The sequence below is a fragment of the Canis lupus genome, chromosome 8 (assembly GCF_011100685.1).
Source record: "Canis lupus familiaris isolate Mischka breed German Shepherd chromosome 8, alternate assembly UU_Cfam_GSD_1.0, whole genome shotgun sequence".
Taxonomy (NCBI): Eukaryota; Metazoa; Chordata; class Mammalia; order Carnivora; family Canidae; genus Canis; species Canis lupus.
The window spans coordinates 75842935-75865058 of NC_049229.1; the positions used below are offsets into that span (position 1 = coordinate 75842935).

A 22124-nucleotide genomic window follows, 5' to 3' on the forward strand; every position below is an offset into this window, starting at 1 on the left:
ATTCATACTAGGTCCTAGTGGGAATCATTCTGTCCCTCAGGCTGTTACAGAAATTGCAGTTCTGACCATATTAACTGAAAGTAACCACAACCAGAGGTCTTTTTTCTTGTGCTCAGACTCTTGAAGTCTCTGTAGTCCCATGTCCATTATGCACTTTATGTGCTCCTAGCAAGATTGCACTTTTGCTGGGGGTTTAAGTAAGGTATTGTGAGTTCCACTGGTGTTATGTGTAATACATTGATATTTTTGGGTCAGAAAGATGTAAATTCAAGTGATAGTCTTTTGGGCTCATGGAAACAGTTGTTTTCATCACTTTCTAAGATTGAGTCTTACCTATTCGGTAAACACAGAATGCTATGTCCAGAGAGACTCACCTTGGACACAAAACCCCAGATCCTGACAGGAAACCTGCTCAGACCTCCATCTGCACCTCCATCTGCACCTGTTCCTGGGCTTGAAAACAGGACTGGTGAGTAGTGGGCATCCCCTGGCAGTCTTGATCTTCTTCTACAGGGAGGTTTGTGTCTGGGCTCACAATGAGGTCCCCTCACTGTGTCCCTCGCACAGCAATACACGGCCATGTCCTCGGCTCTCAGGCTGTTCATCTGCAGATACAGCGTGTTCCTGGTGTTGTCTCTGGAGATGGTGAATCAGCCTTTACAGCATCTGCATAGTATATGCTATTTCCATTACTGCTATTGGATATGACCCACTGTAGCCACTACCAGGAGACTGGTGGAGTCAATGCATGCTGTAGCTATGAAAGGTGAACGTAGTGGACTCACAGAAGAGTCTCAGGGACACGCCAGGCTTCACCAGGTCTCCCCCAGACTTCACCAACTGCTCCTCACCCTGGACACCTGCAGACACAGGACATCCTGGGCTGGATACAGTCGCAAATCCCCTGTTCCTCTCACTCATCTCCACTCACATACTCAACGTGTCTTTTTCTCCATGAATTAACTTAAAATAGCGTCAAGGAGACTGGGTGACAGGCACTGAGAGGGGCACTTGAAGGGATGAGCACTGGGTGTTATGCTATATGTTGACAAGTTGAAATCCAATAAAAAGAAATTGAAAAAATAAAAAAATAAAATAGTGTCAAGGATACAGGTGCAGTGAAACGACAGGACACCTGCACCCCAATGTTTATAGCAGCAATGTCCACAATAGCCAAACTGTGGAAGGAGCTTCGGTGTCCATCAACAGATGAATGAATAAAGAAGATGTGGTGTATATATACAGTGGAATATTCCTCAGCCATTAGAAACGATGAATACCCACCATTTGCTTCAACGTGGTTGGAACTACAGGGTATTATGCTGAGTGAATAAGTCAATCAAAGGACACAAACCACAAAGTGAGGATCTCTGGAAGGGAGGTGAATGGGGGGATGGGGTGACTGGGTGATGGGCATTAAGGAGAGCACGTGATATGATGAGCACTGAGTGTTTATGCATCTGATGAATCACTGAATGCTCCTTATGAAACTGTGGAAGTGGTATTTGCTTCTTGATTTTAAATAAAAATAGAATATGTAGAAATATAAGAAAATAGTTTTTATTTTCATGTCAGTTAACAAACTGTGTGATATTAGTTACAGGTACAGATGTAGTGACTCGATACCTCCTTACATCACTTGTGCTGCTCAGAGTAATGTTCTCCTTCATTCCCATCTAATTTGTTATTCCCCAACCTCCAGCCCTCTGGTAACCCTCATGTTGTTTCCTTTGTTGTCTGTTTTTTCCTTTGCTTCTCTCTCTCATTTTTCCCCTTTGATCACTTATATTTTGTTTTTTTTTAATTCACATAACAGTGAAATAATATGGTGTTTTGTGTTTTTCTGAATGACTTAATTCACTTAGCTTAATCCCTCTAGACCTATGCATGTTGTTGGAGATGACAAGATTGCTGCATCATAACTACCATCTATCTATCATCTATCTATCTATCTATCTTTCTATCTATCTATCTATCATCTATCTGTCTATCATCTATCTATCATCTATCTATCTATCATCTATCTATCATCTATCTATCATCTATCTATCTATCTATCTATCTATCATCTATCTATCATCTATCTATCAATCAATCAACTGTCTATATATCTATCTATATCTATCTATCATCTATCTAACAATAATCTATCTATATCATCTATATATATCAATCTATCATCCATCCATTGTTCTCATTTTTTTCTTTCATCAGTATATAAAATCATTTGATTACCATTTAAAATATTATGTATTCACTGAATTTTTATATTTAGAGGTAGAATTTAGTGATTCCTCAGTTGTATAAACACCCACTGCTTATCCCATCATGTGTCCTCCTTAATGCCATCCCCCGGTTACCCACCCCCCTGCCTCACCAGCAAACTTCACTTTGTTTTCTACTGTTAAGTGTCTCTTATGTTTTGTTTCCCTCTGTGATTTAATCTTTTTTCCTTCCCTTCCTCTATGTTCATCTGTTTTGTTTCTTATTCCACATGAGTGGAGTCATATGATTCTCTTCTCAGGCTCAAATTCGATTTTTAGATTTCACGACAGAGACTGTGCTGTATCTCTTCAGTCTGGTTGTTCATCACATTGAATAGATGTGCTTCTGGTGTGAAACATGAGCATTTACCTTTAGGTGTTTGACTTTCTATACATCTTTGTGCACTTAAAAAATGGGTTCTAATATTTAGCATCTTCCCACCAGATGTTGGTTTGCACATGGGGCTGATGGGCCCATGTGATACCCACATTGACATGATCAGTGAGAACCCAGAGAAGGAACATGTGAGTCAGCATCTGCCTGGGTTTCCTCAGCCCAGATCCAGACTCCTACAGGGTGACCTGGCACAGATCCTCTGTGGAGAAAGCCACCTCAGGATGGAGCAGGAATCTCCTACCCAGAGGGAGCCCCAGACATGGGCACTCACAGGAAGGGATGTTCAGCAGCAGTGGTGAGGAGCACAGGATGCCCAGACTGGTAAAAGAAGCCATTGCCCTAAACTCAGTGCTTGCCTTCTCAACTGTGAGGAGGGGGATTTGAAGATATTTCAATCTTCATCAATGCTCTGTGTCATTTGCGGGTCACAGAGCCCTGCAGAATGGGGATGAGTATGAGGGGTTGAGGTAGTAAACCTGTGTATGGGGGATCCATGTCCAAATCCTATGAGTACACTCTTTTTTTTTTTTCAGGAATGGAGCCCTCAGTACACAGTCTTTTCATCAAATCTGATCCAGGGACCCTCACTCTGCGGCTCCTGCATTGGAGGATTTGGATCACCCACTAGGACCTCTCAGGTAGACTACAGTCTCCCTTGGCTACAACTTCGCTACCACCACAATCTCTCAAATCCGCACCCCTTTTTTCTACTCTTTTTTTCCTCTTTACTTTGCCTTTTGTCTCTTCCTTTTTTCTCTTTTCTTTTTTTTCTTCTTTCGGATTCTTGGACTTTTATTATTTACCACTTTGTTTTAAAATTTGTTTTTCATGGGCAGCCTGGTTGGCCCAGCAGTTTGGCACCACCTTCCACCCAGGGCGTGATCCTAGAGACCTGGGATCGAGTTCCACATCCTGCTCCCTGCATGGAGCCTGCTTCTCCCTCTGCCTGTGTCTCGTCTCTCTCTCTCTCTCTCTCTCTGTATCTCTCATGAATAAATAAATAAAATATTTAAAATAAAAAAAATTAAATTTTTTTTCACTTTAGTGGTCCTTTTATTTTATTTGGTTCTGATCTTTGTTTTCATTTAATGGTCTCTGACCACGTCAGAATAATCTAGGATGAAATTTACATAGGTTGTTATTGATATTCTTGAGTCAGCCCGTGCATACAGACACTCTCCACAGAGCAAAGTGACTAGAAGTAAGTATTCACCATGAAGAAAGTATCAGAGACAGTACTTGCTGCCAAAGGGTTACAGAATTGGGATTACAATTCGGTGTCAAATGCCAATTCAGAAGCACAATTATAAAGCTACTGGTGGCTCTGGAAAAACAAGCATAAGAGATTCAAGAGACTTCATGACTGCAGAATTTAGATCTAATCAGGCCGAAATTAAAAGCCCATTAAATGACATGCAATCCAAACTGGAGATCCTAACAATGGGGGTTAATGAAGTAGAAGAAAGAGTGAGTGACATAGAAGACAGTTGATGGCAAGGAGGGAAGCTGAGGAGAAAAGAATATTAAAAGACCATTAGTAAAGGTTAAAGGAAATAAATGTATAATTGGGGTCCCAGTGAACACCGAGAGGGCCAAAGGGCCAGAGAGCATAATTGAAAAAATCATACCTGAGAACTTCCTTAATTTAGGGAGGGAAAGTGACATTCAGGTCCAGAAGATAGAGAGTCCCCCCCCAAAAAAATCAACAAAAACCTTTCAACACCTTGACATGTAATAGTGAAACTTGCAAATTCCAAAGATAAAGAGAAAATCCTTAAAGCAGGAAGAAGCAAGAGATCCCTACTTATAAGGCAAAATACCAGTTTATGTTTTCTGCTCATTTCTGTCTGGATCTTTTGTTTCTTCGGTGTTGAGTTTAATAAGTTATTTTAGGTCTTGGATACTAGCCCTTCATCTGATATGTCCAATGCAAATATCTTCTTCTTTCCCGAGATAGACTTTTGGTTTCTTTGGCTATTTCCTTTGTTGTGATGAAACTTTTTATCTTGATGAAATCCTAATATTTCATTTTTCCTTTTGTTTCCCTTGCCTTTGGAGACACATCAAACAAGATTCTACTGAGGCTGAGGTCAAATTGCTCCCTTGGATCTACTCTACTATTTTGGAGGCGTCATGCCTCATATTAAGTGTGTCATCTACTTTATCTTGTGTGTAGTGTAAGAAAATGGCCCAGTTTCATTATTCTACATGTGACTGTCCTATTTTTCCAGCACTATTTTATGAAGAGATCATCTTTTTTCCATTGGGTATTCTTTCTTGCTTTTTATAAGACTAGTTGACCATGGAAGTGTTAGTTCATTTCTGGATTATGTATTCTGTTCCTTTGATCCATGAGTCTGTTTCTGTGTCAGTACCACACTGTCTTGAGGATCACAGTTTCTAATACAGCTTGATATCAGGCATCGTGATGTCTTCTGTTTCTTTATTTTTTTCTCCTCAACATCCGTTTTCATCTTCAGGGTCTTTAATGGTGTCATACATTTTGTTAATAATAAATTTATTTTTTTGGTGTTCAATTTGACAATATACAGAATAACACCCAGTGCTCATCCCGTCAACTGCCCCCCTCAGTGCCTGTCACTGATTCACCCCCACCCCCCACCCTCCTCCCCTTCCACCACCCCTAGTTTATTTCCCAGAGTTAGGAGTCTATGCTCTGTCTCCCTTTCTGATATTTCCTACCCATTTCTTCTCCCTTCCCTTCTATTTCCTTTCACTATTATTTAAATTCCTCAAATGAATGAGAACATATAATGTTTGTCCTTCTCCGATTGACTACTTCACTCAGCATAATACCCTCCAGTTCTATCCATGTTGAAGCAAATGGTGGGTATTTGTCATTTCTTTTTTTTTTTGTATTTGTCATTTCTAATGGCTGAGTAATATTCCATTGTAACATAAACCACATCTTCTTTATCCATTCATCTTTTGATGGACACTGAGGCTCCTTCCACAGTTTGGCTATTGTGGACATCCCTGCTAGAAACATCGGGGTGCCGGTGTCCCGGCATTTCATTACATCTGAATCTTTGGGGTAAATCCCCAACAGTGCAATTGGTGGGTCGTAAGGCAGGTCTATTTTTAACTCTTTGAGGAACCTACACACAGTTTTTTAGACATTATTGGTTTGTTTATTTTGGCTCTCGGAAAAATTCTGGAAGTATTTTGATAGGGTTTGCACTGAATATGTAAATTTCTTTGAGTAGCATGCTGATTTTATTTTATTTTTTTATTTTTTTATTTTATTTTTTTTATTTATGATAGTCACACAGAGAGAGAGAGAGAGAGAGGCAGAGACATAGGCAGAGGGAGAAGCAGGCTCCATGCACCGGGAGCCCGACGTGGGATTCGATCCCTGGTCTCCAGGATCGCGCCCTGGGCCAAAGGCAGGCGCCAAACCGCTGCGCCACCCAGGGATCCCGCATGCTGATTTTATTAATATTTTTTCCAGTCTATGAGGATAATATATTTTTCCATTACTTTATGTTTTCCTCAATTTCTATCTCAGTTTTCAGCCTAAGATGCTTTTCCTTCTTTGTTAGCTTTATTCCTTCTTGTCTTTTGTGCTTTGGTGTAATTATAAATGGGATTCATTCCTTGATTTTTCCTTCTTTTTATTTTCATTTTTAGTGTATAGAAATGCTACTGACTTCCCTTTATCAATTTGTATGATTTGACTTACTGAATTCCTGTATCTGTTCTAGCACATTTTTGGTGGAGTGTTTTGGGATTTCTACATAAAGTATCATGTCATCTGTTAAGAATGAAATTTTGACTTTTTCTTGCCTGATTCGGATCCACCTTTCTTCTTTTCATTGTGTGATTGCTGAGATGAAGACTTCTAGTACTGTGTTGAACAGTGACGAGTGAACATCCCTGTTGTGTTCCCGACTTCATGGAAAAAACTCTATCACTCTGGGGTTTTCGACGATGCTTCTGTGATCTTGAGTAAATTCCCTCTCTCCTTACACAGCAGAAGCTTTTCATCAAGAAAGAATGATCTCTTGTCAAATACTATTTGTGCATCAGTGGAGGAGTTCAAATTATTCTTTTCCTTTCTCTTATTAATGTGGTTTGCCATGCTGATTGATTTTTATGTGTTGAAGCATCCTTGCAGGTCAGGAAGAAATCTCATTTGGTCATAGTGAATAATCCTTTCAGTATATAATTGGATTATATTGGCTAGAAACTTGGTGGGAATTTCTGAATCCACATTGTTTAGGAATATTGTTCTATAATTCTGCTTCTTGGTGCAGTAATTGCCTGATTTTGGGGTCAAGGTAATGTTGACATCAGAGAATGGGTTTGGAAAATTTTCTTCCATTCCTATGCTTTGGAACATTTTCAAAGGAACTGGTATTATTTTTTCTTTACATGTTTATTGAAATCCCCCACCAGCCATCTGGACTTTTGTTTGTTCAGAGACTTTTAATTATGATTGTTTAATTTTAACTTTTAATTATTATTGTTTTCTTATTTTCTGGATATGGGTATGTGCTGTTCTTCCTTTCCTCTCCATTAAGTTTTGATACTTTATGTTTCTAGGACTGCATCCATTTCTTCTAGATTGCTTAATTCATTGGCATATAATTGCTCAGAATATTGTCTTATACTTGTTTGTATTTCTTGGCTGTTGGAACTGATCTTTCCTTATTTATTCATGATTTTATGATTATCAGTCCTTTCTATTTGTTTTATTTTACAAGTCTGTCTGGGTGCTTACAATCTTATTTATTCTTTAAAAGAATCATCCCCTGAGTGATTTGATCTACTGCCTTTTTTATAACCTTGATTTCTTCTCTATTCTTGATTATTCCTCTTTCACCTGGATTCAGAAATCCTTTGCTGTTCTTTCTCCAACTCCTTTTGGTCCAAGCCTTACTTTTATTTATGAGACTTTTATTGTCCCCTGAGGAAAGACTGTATTGCTCTATCCTCCCTTCTGTGGATCACTTTTGCTGTGTCCCAAAGTTTTGAAAGTGTTGTGTTTTCATTTTCATTGAATCCGTGTATTGTTTTAATTCTCTAACTTCCTGGTTGACCCATTCCCTCTTCAGTATGACGTTCCTTTACCTCCATTATTTATGTACCTTTTGTATTTTTATGGTGGTTCACTTCATAACATTGCATAGTTTCATTGCACTGTGGTCTGAATATATGCATGGAATAAATTCACTCTTTCTGTACCAGTTGAATCTTGATGTGTGACCTTCTATATGATCAATTCTGGAGAATTTTTCAGGTGCCCTGGAGAAGAATGTGTTTTCTCCTGCCTTAGGATGCAACACTGTGTATATATCTTTGAAGTCCATCTATTCCAGTGTATTGTTCTAAGCACTTGTTTCCTTGTTGAGATTCTGCTTTTATGATCTTTCCTTGCTATCAGTGGGACGTGAAATTTCCCACACTATTCTATTATTATCAGTCGGTCTCTTTAATTTTATTGTTGATGGGATCCCTGGGTGGCGCAGCGGTTTAGCGCCTGCCTTTGGCCCAGGGCGGGATCCTGGAGACCTGGGATCGAATCCCACGTCGGGCTCCCAGTGCATGGAGCCTGCTTCTCCCTCTGCCTGTGTCTCTGCCTCTCTCTCTCTCTCTCTCTCTCTCTCTCTCTCTCTCTCTCTGTGACTATCATAAATAAATAAAAATTAAAAAAATATAATAATTTTATTGTTGTATGGTTTATATACTTGCCTACTCCAAATTTAGGGACACAAATATTTAAAATAGATGACTTTTGTATTGACTTTTTTTATGATACTGTATCCTTCTAAATCTTTTATTACGGTTTAGTTGGTAGTCTATTTGTCTGATATAAGTGTTGTACTCCAACTTTCTTTTGAAGCACATTGATATGATAAAACTTCTTTACCCCCTCACATCCATTTAGATCTCTCTTTGTGTCTAAAATATTTTCTTCTATATTTCTTCAAATATACTTTCTGTCCCCTCTCATCATTCTCCCTCTGGAACCCCAATAATGCTAATTTTGTTTCATTTTATGGCCCCACTGATCCACTACACACACCCTGAGCCAGTGTCCTTCCTTGACTCCATCCAAGCATTTATGACTTGCTGAGAGGCTGCTCTCCTCTAAACTGACATGATGGTGAAGGTGATGAAGGTTTATATTCTCTCGTGTGTATGCTCTTCAGACTACATTCTCACCATGTACTTGTTGGGGTCCTTGCTACTCCAGGATGTCGCTATTATTGTTCTATGACTGTGGTTCAAGACCGTGGTACTACCTGTGGTCTTGTCTGCATTTGATTCTTGAGCCCTTTGCATCGTCATGTACAGCATGTACTTTATACTGTTTCTAAGATCCTTAACCAGTGAGCAGCATGGTTCTGTCATGCATCATGAATACACGTGGAAGTCTTATAAGGGAGAAGTTGAGGTACATGCAGATATGTGTAATAAATGAGTATTTAGGGACATTGGTAAGTAAGTCTAAGCAAATTAGACTTTGGGCATATAAGAATAGTGGCTTACCAAGATGCCTGGGTGGTTCAACGAATGAGAGTCTGCTTTTGATTCAGGTCATGATCGCAGGGTCCTGGGATCGAGTATCACTTCAGGCTTCTCACGGGAATCTTGCTTCTCCTTCTGCCTATGTCTCTTTCTCTCTATTTCTCTCTGTTTTAAATAAACAAACAAACAAATAAATAAATAATCTTTCAAAAAAGGAATAGTTGTTTGCAAATTTCCTAATTCAGAGACTGAGTAAGGAATACGTAATGAAAGAGACATTGTAGTTTGTGTACTTTGATATATTCCTCTTTTTATGACAACAAAATTGTAAGTTGGAGACTAGATAGGTCACCACAGAATCCTATGTCCAAAGAGGCTCCTGAGGGAAACTGCTTTGTGTAGAGGAAGCCCCAGACCCTGACAGGAAACCCTCCCAGAACCTCCATCTGCACCTGCTCAGGGGTCTTCAAGACAGAGTGATGAGTAGTGTGCACCCCCTGGTGGTCCTGATCCCCCTCCACAGGGGGGACTTTGTGCTCACACTGTGGTCCCCTCAGTGTGCTCTTCCCACAGTAATACACTGCGGAGTCCTTGGCTCTCAGGCTGTTCATCTGCAAATACAGTGTGATCCTGGTGGACCCAGCTCATAAAGTAGCTACTGAATGTGAATACAGAGGACACACAGGGAAGTCTTGCATTTGATATAAGGTAGACCTACAGGAGACAATGTATTTTATTTTGCATGTGGATGAGCTACTTAATATATGGTGTGAGGTGGGATTTCATATGAGGACAGGGTGTCTATTCATGGCTTCTGTGCATTTCTGATTGTGTTTTTCATTAGTTTGGTTGTTGTTTAGTTCAATAGTTTTGCTACAGATTTTTAATGAAATCCTTAGTCTGATGATATATTTGCAAATATCTTCTCCCATCCTCTAGGTTGCCTCTTAACTATGTTGAGTGTTTCCAAAGCTGTACAACAGCTCCTTCCTTGATGGAATCCATATAGCTTATTTTTGGTTTTGTTTTCCTTTCTTCTAGAGAGTCAGGTAGCAAGAAGCTTTTCTGGCTGAAGTCACAGAATCTCTAATATTTTGATGTTTTCCTGCTTCACAAATAGGTCTTTCATCTACTCTGAGTTAATCTTTGTGTCACGTGTAAGAATGTGTCTCAGGTTCATTCTTCTACTGTGACTGTCCAATATTCTCAACCTCACCTGTTGAAGAGATTGTTCTTTTTCCAGTCAATAGTCTTTTGTGCTTTGTCAAAGATAATTTGACCATAGAGTTGTGTGTCCATTTCTGGGTTCTCTATTTTGTGTCATTCGCCTATGTGCCTTCTTTTCTGGCACTATTATACCGTCTGGATGATCACAACTTCGAGGCTGCAATTGTGATGCCTTCTGCTTTGAGTTTTTCAACATTCTTTTGCCTAGTCAGGATCTATTTTCATTCCTTTCAAGTTTTAGGATTGTTTATTCCATTTCCTTGAAAAATGTTTTCGGTGTTTTGATAAGGTTTGCATTGAATGTGTATATTGCTCCTGGTAGCATAGACATTTTATCAATATTTATTCTTCCAATCTATTAGAATAGAATGTGTGCCATCTATTTGTGTCTTCCTCAATTTCTTTCATAAGTGAGCTAGGAGGTTTAGACTATAGATCCTTTCCCTCTTTGGTTAAGATTATTCCTCATTATCTGATGTTTCTCATGCAATTATAAATGGGATCCACACCTTAATTTCTCTTTCTTTGGTTTCATTTGTAGTTTATAGAAATGCCACTGAGCTCCTTGTATCTATTTTATATGGTTAGATTTTGCTGAATTTTTTGAAGGAGTCTTTGGATTTTGTACCAAAATTATGAAAGACAGCAGCCCAGGTGGCTCAGCGGTTTAGCGCCGCCATCAGCTCAAGGCGTGATCCTGGAGACCCGGGATCGAGTCCCACGTCAGACTCCCTGCATGGAGCCTGCTTCTGCCTCTGCCTTTGTCTCTGCCTCTCTTTCTCTCTGTGTCTCTCATAAATAAATAAATATAATATTTTTTAAAAATTCCAAAAGATTTTGCATGTGCTGAGTGAAATTTGACTTTTTATTTGCTGATTTTGATGCATTTTCTGCCTTTTTTTTTTTGATTGCTGAGGCTGTTTTCTAGTACTATGCTGAAGAACAGTTGTGACAGTGGACATCCTTGTCATTTTCCTGAGCTTAAGGGAAAATATCTCAATTTTCCTTCTTGTATCAATTTTTAGATGGATTTTATGATATAGAATATGTTCCCTTATCCCAATACAGCATTTTTTTTTATCAAGACAGAATAATATGTTTTGTCAAATGCTTTTTGGGCATCAGTTGAGTAGATTAAATGGTTCTTGTCCTTTTTTTTATTAACGTGGTTCCTACATGGATTGTTTTGCTGACAGTGAACCATCCTTGCAGCTCAGGAATTGATCCCATTTGGTCGTGGTAAATAGCAGTAATAATATACTGTTGGTCCTATTCATTAGAAACTTGGTGAGAATTTTGCATTCATTTTCATCAAGAATAATAGCCTCTAATTCTCCTTCATTACACGGTCTTCGTTTTGGAGGTCAATGTAATGCTGACATCAGAGAATGAGTCTGGAAGTTTTTCTTCAATTTCTATTATTTGCATTGTTTCAGAAGAATCAGAATAGATTCTTATTGCTGAGTTTCACTTGGCAACCATCCGAACCTGGACTCTTGTTTGTCAGAAAACTTTTAATTATGATTGATTTTCATATCCAGATAATGGTTCTGTACAGCTTTTACTTTCATTCCTGTTTTTGTTTTGGTTGATTTTTCTGTTCCTAGGAATGCATCCATTTCTTCCAGATTGCCCAATTATTTGGCTTATAACTGCTTATAATTTATTTATATTATTGATTGTATTTCTTGCTGTTGGATGTGATCTCTCCTCATTCATCCATGATTTTAACAATTTGAGTGCTTTCAGTTTTATATTGACAAGTCTGTCTAGTGGTTTCTCACTCTTACTACTATTTTCATAATATCAGCTCCTAGGTTTGTTTACATTCTGTTATTTTTTATTTCTTTATCCTTGATTTCTATCCTAAAATTTATTATTTACCTTGTCTGATTAACTTACTTGACGCAGCATAATACCCTCCAGTTCCATCCACGTTGAAGCAAATGGTGGGTATGCATCTCTTCTGATGGCTGAGTAATATTCCATTGTATATATGGATCACACCTTCTTTATCCATTCATGTGTCGTTGGACACCGAGTCTCCTTGCACAGTTTGGCTACTGTGGACATGGTGTGAAAAACCCTTGTTTCCTTGTTGAGCTTCTGTGTATATAAACATTCCTGCTGTCAGAGGGATATTACAGACACTGCTGTTATTAGTAGACATTCATTACATTATTGTTTTGGTTAATTAGTTTATGTATTGGCTGCTCCTTAGTTAATGGTGTGGATATTTAGTAAAGAGAGATATCTTTTTAGCTAGAGTAATGATATAGTATCCTTTAATGTTATAGTATCCTTCTTCATCTCTTATTATAGTCTTTGTTTTCAGTTCTAGTTCATCTGATTTAAGTCTTGCTCCTCTTGATGTCCATTGACATGATAAATGGCTCTTTACTCCCTCATGTTCAATCTGGATGTGTCTTGGAATTGAAAATGAGTGTCTTCTATGATTTGCTCAAATATACATTCTGTGCTCTCTATTTTCTCTCATGCACACCAATTATTCTAATTTTTTTTTGTATGGCAATGCTGATTCTTGAGTTTCTCCTTATGGTCCATTACTTGTGTTCCTCTCTTTCCCTCAGCTTCCTTCCTTTCCATCAACTTGTCTTCAATGTCACTTTTCTCCCTTCTGACTCATTTACCCTAGCTGTTAGAGGATACAGTTAAGACTGCATTTTAGAGCACTTTTCATTTTCACCTGAACTAGCTTAATTTCTACACTAAGTGATAACCTAGTGTGTTTTAGCTTTCTTGAATCCCAGCTAGAACCTAACTGCAGTCTCCCAGTCCACACTGGCCTAGATGCTTCTGGGGGCAGACACAGGTGCACTGATCTGCAGGGCGCCCAATGACAAGAGAGTATTATGCTGAGTGAAGTAAGTACATCAGAGAAGGACGAACAATATATGGTTTCACTCATACGAGGAATATAAAAAATAGTGAAAGGAATTGTAGGGGAAATGAGAGAAAATGAGTGGTAAATATCAGAGAGGGTGATAGAACCTGAGAGACTCCTAAATCTGGGAAATGAACGAGGAGGAGTTGAAGGGGAATTGGGCAGGGGGATGGGCTGACTAGGTGATGGGCACTGAGAGGTCGGGCAATTGATGGGATGAACACTGGATGTTATACTGTGTGTCGGCAAAACAAATTCCAATAATAATATACCAAAAAAATCCCTCTCTATTGTGTGTAGTGGTGATGGAATTATTTTACCTTTTTTTCTCTTTCTAATTCAATTTGCCAACATATACCTGTATTTTTTGAGTCACATGCAGTAACTGGACTACTGTCTTTGAGGAGGACACATAAAATGATGAAACCTGAGAATTATACTATATATTGGCAAATTGGACATAAACTCACACATCATTTGAAGCAATAAAATGTGGAGGATGTTGCAGAACAAATACTCCTTTCTGGGACCTCTCAGAGAGCTGCTTCACTAAGGACATCATCCCCCCAAACCACAGAGAAGATCGTGCCCCCACAGACAATGCTGGAGCCTACTTGATTTCACAGAAGCCTTGGAATTCCTTAGAAATGAGTGTGTTCCATTGTATACATAAAGGGAGACATAACGTGAAGACTGCTAACTCTGGGAAACGAACTAGGAGTGGTAGAAGGGGAGGAGGGCAGGGGGTTGGAGTGATTGAGTGAAGGGCACTGGAGGTTATTCTGTATGTTGGTAAATTGATCACCAATAAAATAAAAAAAACCCTTTGCTGCCCCAAAGTAAAAATGCTATTACCTACATGCTGTCCCATATGCAGGAAAAAAAGGACACATGAAAGAAAACACTGGGGATATAGAAGATAACATGGTGGATAACAATGACTGACAAGAAGAGGGGATAAAAGTTCATGGACCTAAAGGTAGACTTAGGGAATTCAGTGGCTTATGAAAACAGTAATATTTTTATCATTGGAGTCCCACAAAATGAAGAGAGGGAAAATGTTCCAGGTTATTCGATCAAAATATAGCCAGAAAACTCCCTAATCAGGAAGGACACAGACCTTAAAATCCACGAAGCACACATACTCCCATGAAATTCAACAAATTTGATAATCTCCAAGGCATTTCAATATCAAACTCACAGAATACGCAGACAAGGAAGGAATCCTGAAAGCAGCAAGGGAACTGCTGTCCTGAACCTCACAGCCACCAGAATAGCTGCATCTGGATGGTGATGCTCAGACTCAGGTCCCACAGGGTCAGCACATCTCCCTCCTCTGGAAATGATGATAAATAATCTTCCTCACAGTAGAGTTCCACAATCTCCCAGTCCCCTGCTCCATATGTGAAGGTTCTCCCTCCGTGTGTCTGCTGGGTCTTGTTCACAGGGTCCTAGGATTGTCCACTGGTTCATCCTCTCTGTAGGAGGGAACAAGTGCGAAATCCACCCTTCACCTCATGGACAGAAGTTATCAGGGACTTATCACACCTCATGGACGGAAGTTATCACCTCATGGACAGAAGTTATCAGGGACTTATCACAACAAATGCAGCAAGAATTTCAGAGCATCATTGTTTGGGTTCATGTGTCACTAAAATCTTAGCCTGTGCCCCCTCCTGGAACATCATAGGAACAGGGGGAATAAACAACAGATACCCATTCCCACAGTTCTAGAATCTGGGAAGTCTGAGGTCCAGATGCCAACAGATCTGGTGTATGGGGAGCGCTCACATCCTAAGGCGCCCTTTCCCAGTCACCTTGCATGGCATCAGGACTGGGTGTATAAGGGCCCTGATACCATCATGGGGCTGAAACTCCTGACAAGTTCTCCCCTAAGTCTCTACCTCCAACCCCATCACATGGGTGTTAGTTCTAGATGGGGAAGTTCGGTCACTCACTGTGAGCTGATATTAGCACCTAAGGTATCAATGAGATATTTCCTGCAGAGAAAAGGCTCTCCCAATCCAGTTCCTCATCCTGAGGTTCTTCCTGGATCCAGTAGAATCTTATGGTCCCTGATTGGACACAGTATACAGATGTCTTTAAGAATCAGCTGATGACCATAGGTAGAGGACTAATTCAACTTGAAATTCTGAATGATTTCCTAGTCTACCTCTACTACCATATCATAAGTTTGTTGCTTCTCTGTGATTCTTCCTAATTTTCAGGACGTCACATATTTTTCATGTTTGATTGTTGATTCCTCTAGAAGTTGGGGAACATGGAGATATTTGTATATTATTCATTTTTAGGGAGAATCATAAATAAGTGTAAGCAGCTCTTTGCGCATGTAAACTAGCTGTTTTCCTATATAAACTAAATTTCTGAATCAGACACTGTATAGTTAAACAGATATTCCTGGTCCAGAGATGCTCCCTGCAGGAAAATACTCTATGGAGAGGAATTCCAGACCCTGACAAGAAACCTGCCCAGAACGTCCACTTGCATCTGCTCCTTCAAGACAGAAGTAGTGAGGAGTGTGCACACCCTGGTGTTCCTGATCCCCTTCTACAGGGAGGTTTGTGTCTGGGCTCACACTGAGGTCCCCTCTCTGTGTCCCTCGCACATTAATACATGGCCGTGTCCTCAGCATTCAGGCTGTTCATCTGCAGAAACAGTGTGTTCTTGGCGTTCTCTGGAGATGGTGAATTGGCCCTTCACAGCATCTGTGTAGCTTGTGCTATTTCCACTAGCTTAAATCCATGCGACCCACTGAATCCCCTTCCCGGGAGCCTGGCGGACCCAGCTCATGCTGTAGCTACTGAAGGTGAATCCAGCGGCCACACAGGAGAGTCTCAGGGACCCCCCAGGCTTCACGAGGTCTCCCCCAGACTCCACCAGCTGCACCTCACCCTGGACACCTGCAGACACAACACATCTTGGTCAGGAAACTGTCCCACATCCCCTGTTTCTCACTCACAAACTCAAGGTCTCTTGTCTTCCATGAATTACCTTTTTTTTTATTTTTATTTTTTTATTTATTTATGATAGTCAGAGAGAGAGAGAGAGGCAGAGACATAGGCAGAGGGAGAAGCAGGCTCCATGCACCGGGAGCCCGACGTGGGATTCGATCCTGGGTCTCCAGGATCATGCCCTAGGCCAAAGGCAGGCGCCAAACTGCTGCGCCACCCAGGGATCCCTGAATTACCTTTTAAAATAGCAACAATGAAAACCCACTGAGCACAGACTCCATGGTGAGTTGTCTGTATTCTGTCCGGATCCCTGTATGGGGTCACCTGAGCATCCTGGAACTGGTTTAATCTGTGGAGGGAGGGCCTTATTTGCATGTCCTATGACTAAATAGTCATCTCCAGACTTAGATTTGATTCTTTACTAGTTATAAACAGGGATTGCATTATATCTGCATTCAATCCTGTTTCATATCTTGTGAGAATATGAAATGTTCTACTCTGTGAACAGAATTTTCATTGCATCTATTTAAAAATCTCTCATTATTGTTGAGAATTTTTAGTATGTTGTATTTTAACTACATCCCGATATTTGATCCTATTATATTTAATCACAATGTCCATGCAATATTTTGTTAATTTCCTTTTAAGTGATTTGTGTTATTGTGTTAAAATATAGCTTTATTTGCTATTTTTATTTTTTCCCCTGAACATTCTTGAAATAGTTAATTAATTCTAAACATTTGTTTGTGGAGGTTCAAACATTTGCCCTTGTAGCAGATCATGTCATATGGATAATATATTTTTTTCTTTACCTACTAATTTATAAATCTTTTAATTTTTCATTACCTTTATTTCCAGGGTAGTTCTTCCCATTTTTGTGGTGAAAATATCTTTCTTCTATTTTCCTGAGTTCTTTGGACATACAACTCTGTAGACATTAGACAGATCTTGGGAGTAAAGTATTTCATTTTGCCTGTGCATGAGCTACCTAGAATATGACACCAAGACAAAGACCCAAGTAGATGGCTCACATACCTCTAAGACAACAAGACCTTATATTTGTGGAAAGTTAAAGCCACGAAGTTTTTTGAGTCAGTGAATTATTGAGAAACGGACAAGACTTGTTTGTACAGCATTCTGAGCCCTGTGTTCCCTGTTCTGGTGCTGAAGCTGGTTGTTCCCTCCTGGTACAGGAAGGAAACATTTGGAAGAAGATTTATTTCCTGCCAACAAGGGGATATAAATGGGATATATGTGGCTCACCATGTCTGACCTCTGGGGGTTTTAAAGTGGCATTTCCTCACAGTAACCCAGGGGACCAGCTGACATATATGCTGTGTCAAGTTTACTCTCCTTCATGATACCATGTTGAATAATCATGGGGGGAATGCATATCCTTGTGTGGATCCTGACTTGAGAGGAAGGCTTCAGTTTTTCACTGTTGAATATGGTATTGGTGTGTGTGTTTTGGAAATTGCCACTATTCTGTCGACTCAATTTCTTCTGCCTCGATTTTTAAGATGTTTTGAGGATAAAGTGTGATGGCTTTTGCCAAACTGTTTTAGGCATCATAGGAAAGGATCATGTACATCTAATCCTTCACTCTGTTAATTCAGGGGATCCCATTTATAATCTGGGCATATTGAAGGATCCTTGCACCGCAGGGCTGATTTCCTCTGGGTCCTCCTGTGTGATCCTCTCCATGTGCTGTTGCATTCAGGATGCCAGGATTTTGCATTTATGTGCATCTGAGATATTACCTTTAGTACCTTCTTATGGGGTCTTTGCCTTGCTTTGTTGTCAGAGTCATCCTGGCCACCTTAAGCTAATCTGGGCATGTTCCACTCTCATTATTTTAGAATAGGTTCAGATGTTTTGGTCTTAATTCTTCTGAAAATGTTTGGTAGAATTCATAGAAAAATCCATCTGATACTGGATTTTTTTTCTTTTTGGTTTGTTCTTTTTTATTTTATTTTATTTTATTGGTCTTTTTTGAGACAATAGCTTTTAGATTACACATTCATTTGTCTTATTAGATTTGTTTTGCTTATGTTTTATTACTTTATGAAAACTTTTAGTGGATTGGTAATTCTAGAAATTTTATAATTTGCCTTGGTTATTCAATATGTGCTGTAGTATCATCTTTGTATTTTTTAATGGGCTTTTTAAAAGATTTTATTTATTTATTCATGAGAAACACATACATAGAGAGAGAGAGAGAGAAGCAGAGACACAGTCAGAAGGAGAAGCAGGCTGTATGCAGGGAGCCTGATGCCGAACTCGATCCCCGGACTCAAGGATCACATCCTTGGCTGAAGGCAGCGCTAAATCACTGAGCCACCCAGGCTGCCCAAATTTTCATGGACTTTTTGTTTTCTTTAGTGTCAGTACTTTCTTCACTTTGAAATCTAAATGTATTATTTCAGGCTCACATATTTTCCTTGACTACCTATGAGTTTTAAATTTCATTTGTCTTTTCAATATACTATTTATTTTTATTTTTTTTTGTTTGTGCATTTGATTTTTATTTTTATTTTTATTTATTTATTTTTTTATTGGTGTTCAATTTACTAACATACAGAATAACACCCACTTATGACGTGCTGAGAGGCCTGCCCTGCTCTCAACAGACACAATGATGAAGGTGATAAAGGTTTGTACTCTCGTGTCTGTGTGTATGTGGGGGGCTCAGACTACACATCCTCACAATGTACTCCTTGGGGTCCTTTGCTTTCCCAGATTCACACTGATATTGATTATGTGAGAGTGGTTCAAGACTGAAGTCACACCTGCACTCAGTCTTCTCTCCATTTGATTTTTGAGCCCTTTGTAGTGTCATGACCAGCATGAACTTTATGTTGTTTCTAAAATCCTTGCATATTAGAAACGAAGAATACCCACCCTTTGCAACAACGTGGGTGGAACTGGAGGGTATTATGCTGAGTTAAGTAAGTCAATGGGAAAATGACAAACATATGGTTGCATTTATTCAGTGAATGTAAAAAAATGGAGAAAGGGAAAAAAGGAGAAAGGACGGAAAATGAGCAGGAAATGTCAGGGAAGGATACAGAACATGAGAGAGTCATTACTCTGGGAAATGAACAAGGGGTCATGGAAGGGAAGGTCAGGGGAGGGTTGAGGTGACTGGGTGACAGGCAGTGAGGGGGCACTTGGCGGGATAAGCACTGAGTGTTATGGTATATGTTGGCAAATTGAAATCCAATAAAATATACAAAATAAAATAAAATAAAATCCTTGCACAGTGAGCTAGGTGGTTGTTTCATGTTCCATGTATATAGCTGGGACTCTTATTAAGAAGTTGTGGTAAATGGAGATATGGGTAACAAACTGGTATTAACAGACAGTAGTAAGAAATTTTATGCAGATTTGTCATTGAGCATATAAGAAGAGTTCTTGACTAAAACAAACCAAATTTCCAAATCATAAACTGCATAAGGAATAAGCAAAGCAAGAAGCACTGTCATTTTTGGACATTGGAATATTTCTTTTTCTATGACAACAAAGTGTGTAAGTTAGAGACTGAATACATAAGCACAGAATCCTGTGCCAGAGAGACTCCCTTGGGGAAACTGTTCCTTGGAGAGAAGCCCATACCCTGACAGGAAACCTGCCCAGAACCTCCCTCTGCACCTGCTCCTGGGCCTTCAAGACAGAAGTGGTGAGGAGTGTGCACCCCCTGGTGGTCCTGATCCCCTTCTACAGGGAGGTTTGTGTCTGGGCTCACACTGAGGTCGACTCACTGTGTCCTTCGCACAGTAATACATGGCCGTGTCCTCAGCTCTCAGGCTGTTCATCTGTAGATACAGCGTGTTCTTGGCGTTGTCTCTGGAGATGGTGAATCGGCCCTTCACAGCGTCTGCGTAGTATGTGCTACTTCCATCCCTGCTAATAATTGCGACCCACTGCAGCCCCTTCCCTGGAGCCTGGCGGACCCAGAGCATCGCATAGCTACTGAAAGTGAATCCGGAGGCCACACAGGACAGTCTTAGGGACCCCCCAGGCTTCACCAGGTCTCCCCCAGACTCCACCAGCTGCACCTCACCCTGGACACCTGCAGACACAAGACATCCTGGTCAGGAAACTGTCCCACATCCTGCTTCTCTCATTCACCTCCACACACCAACTCAGGGTATCTGGTTCTCCATGAATTACCTTTTAAAATAGCGACAAGGAAAACCCAGCAGAGCACAGACTCCATGGTGGTTTGTCTGTGTTGTGCCCTGAGCACTGAATGGGGTCACCTGGAGATCCTGGGGCTGGAGCTCCTCTCCCAGCTGCAGAGTCGGGGTTGAGCTTGTTTAATCAGTGGAGGGAGGGCCCTATTTGCATGTCCCGGACTATATATTCACCTACCAACTTAGATTCAAATCTTAATAATTTATATACAAAGATTGCTTCACAACCCCAAATCAGTTTTTTTTGGTTTCACTGTGGATTTATGATGTTCTAATACATCAACGTATTTATCTTTGCATTTCTGTTCCTTTTTAAATGTCTTTCATTAGAAAAGCTCATTTTTAAATAGTATTTTCTCTGCTTAATGAAGTTTAATCAGAAATATTTATTTTTGGTACCAGTATAAAGGTGATTGTTTTGTAAATTTGATACAGGAAATTTGTTGTTAGTGTGTAGGATTTAACTTTATTGTCTATGTTGATTTTATATCCTGAATTTTCTTTGAGCTCATTAGTTACTTGTAATTGGTGTTTGAAATAATTTTCCTCTTTGACTATGTATATGCAAACAAATTATTTAACTTCCTGTTGACTGATTTTAATATCTTTTATTTTATTATTGCCTAATTTCAAGGGTAATCTTAGATTTAGGTGCATAAATATTTTCCCTGTTATTTGTCAGATTCTTTACTCTAATATTTTGTCTGATATATAGCAGATCTAGAAGAGCAAATCAATTTCTTTTTGCATGTGGATCAGCTCCCTAATATATGGTGTGGTGCAGGACCTCACGAAGGACAGGAAGTTGTTCACAACTTCTGCCCAATTCTGATTAGAGATATATATCTTTGGTGTGTGTTGAGATTGATAAGTTCATTTTAGATTTGAATTCGAGCCTTTAATCTGATAAGACATTTCCAAATGTCTTCTCGCATTCTTTAGGTGGCCTTTGAGTTACTTTGAGTGATTCCTTTCCTGTGAAAATGCTCTTTCCTTGATGAAGTCGCCATAGTTCATTTTCCTTTGTTTTCCCTTGCCTCTGGAGACACGTCTAGAAGTGGTTGCAGCTGAGGTAGAAAAGGTGCTGCCTGTGTTCTCCTGAGGATTCTGATGGTTTCCTGACTCACCTTTACGTCTTTCATCAACTTTGAGTCCATTTTTGTGAATGATGTAAAACGTGTCCACTTTCATTCTTCTGCATGTGGCTCTCCAATATTGCCAATGGCATTTATTGAAGAGATTTTCTTTTATTCCATTGGATATTCTTTCCTGCTTTGTCAAGATTTTTTGCCCATATTATTCTGGGTCCATTTATGGGTTCTTAGAGTTTTCTATTTATCTATAAGTCTGTATTTTTTCCAGGGCCATACTATTCTAGTGATCACAACGTCATAATTTACCTTGCAACCAGAATCACGATGTCTCCAGCTTTGCTTTACTTTTTCAGGATTGCTTTTGTTAGTGGAGGTCTTCGTGGATTTCTAAAGGTTTTTAGATCGTTTCCTCAAGCTCTGCAACAAATGCTGGTGATATTTCATAAACCTGGCTTTGAAGGGATAACTTGCTCTTGGTAGCATAGTTATTTTTTCAATATTTATTCTTCTAATCTATGAGAATAAATATTTTCTATCTACTTGTGTCTTCCATACTGTCTTTCATAAGTGTTCT

At 39.6% G+C, this 22124-nt stretch overlaps 1 gene segment (V, D, J or C); it reads right to left on the bottom strand.

Moving 5' to 3' along the window:
- Positions 1–741: 741 nt before the first annotated feature.
- LOC119876570 lies at positions 742–20595 on the bottom strand. The segment is given in 3 exon segments: positions 742–860; positions 20006–20332; positions 20434–20595. Coding segments are annotated over 3 exon segments (492 nt in total).
- Positions 20596–22124: the final 1529 nt, after the last annotated feature.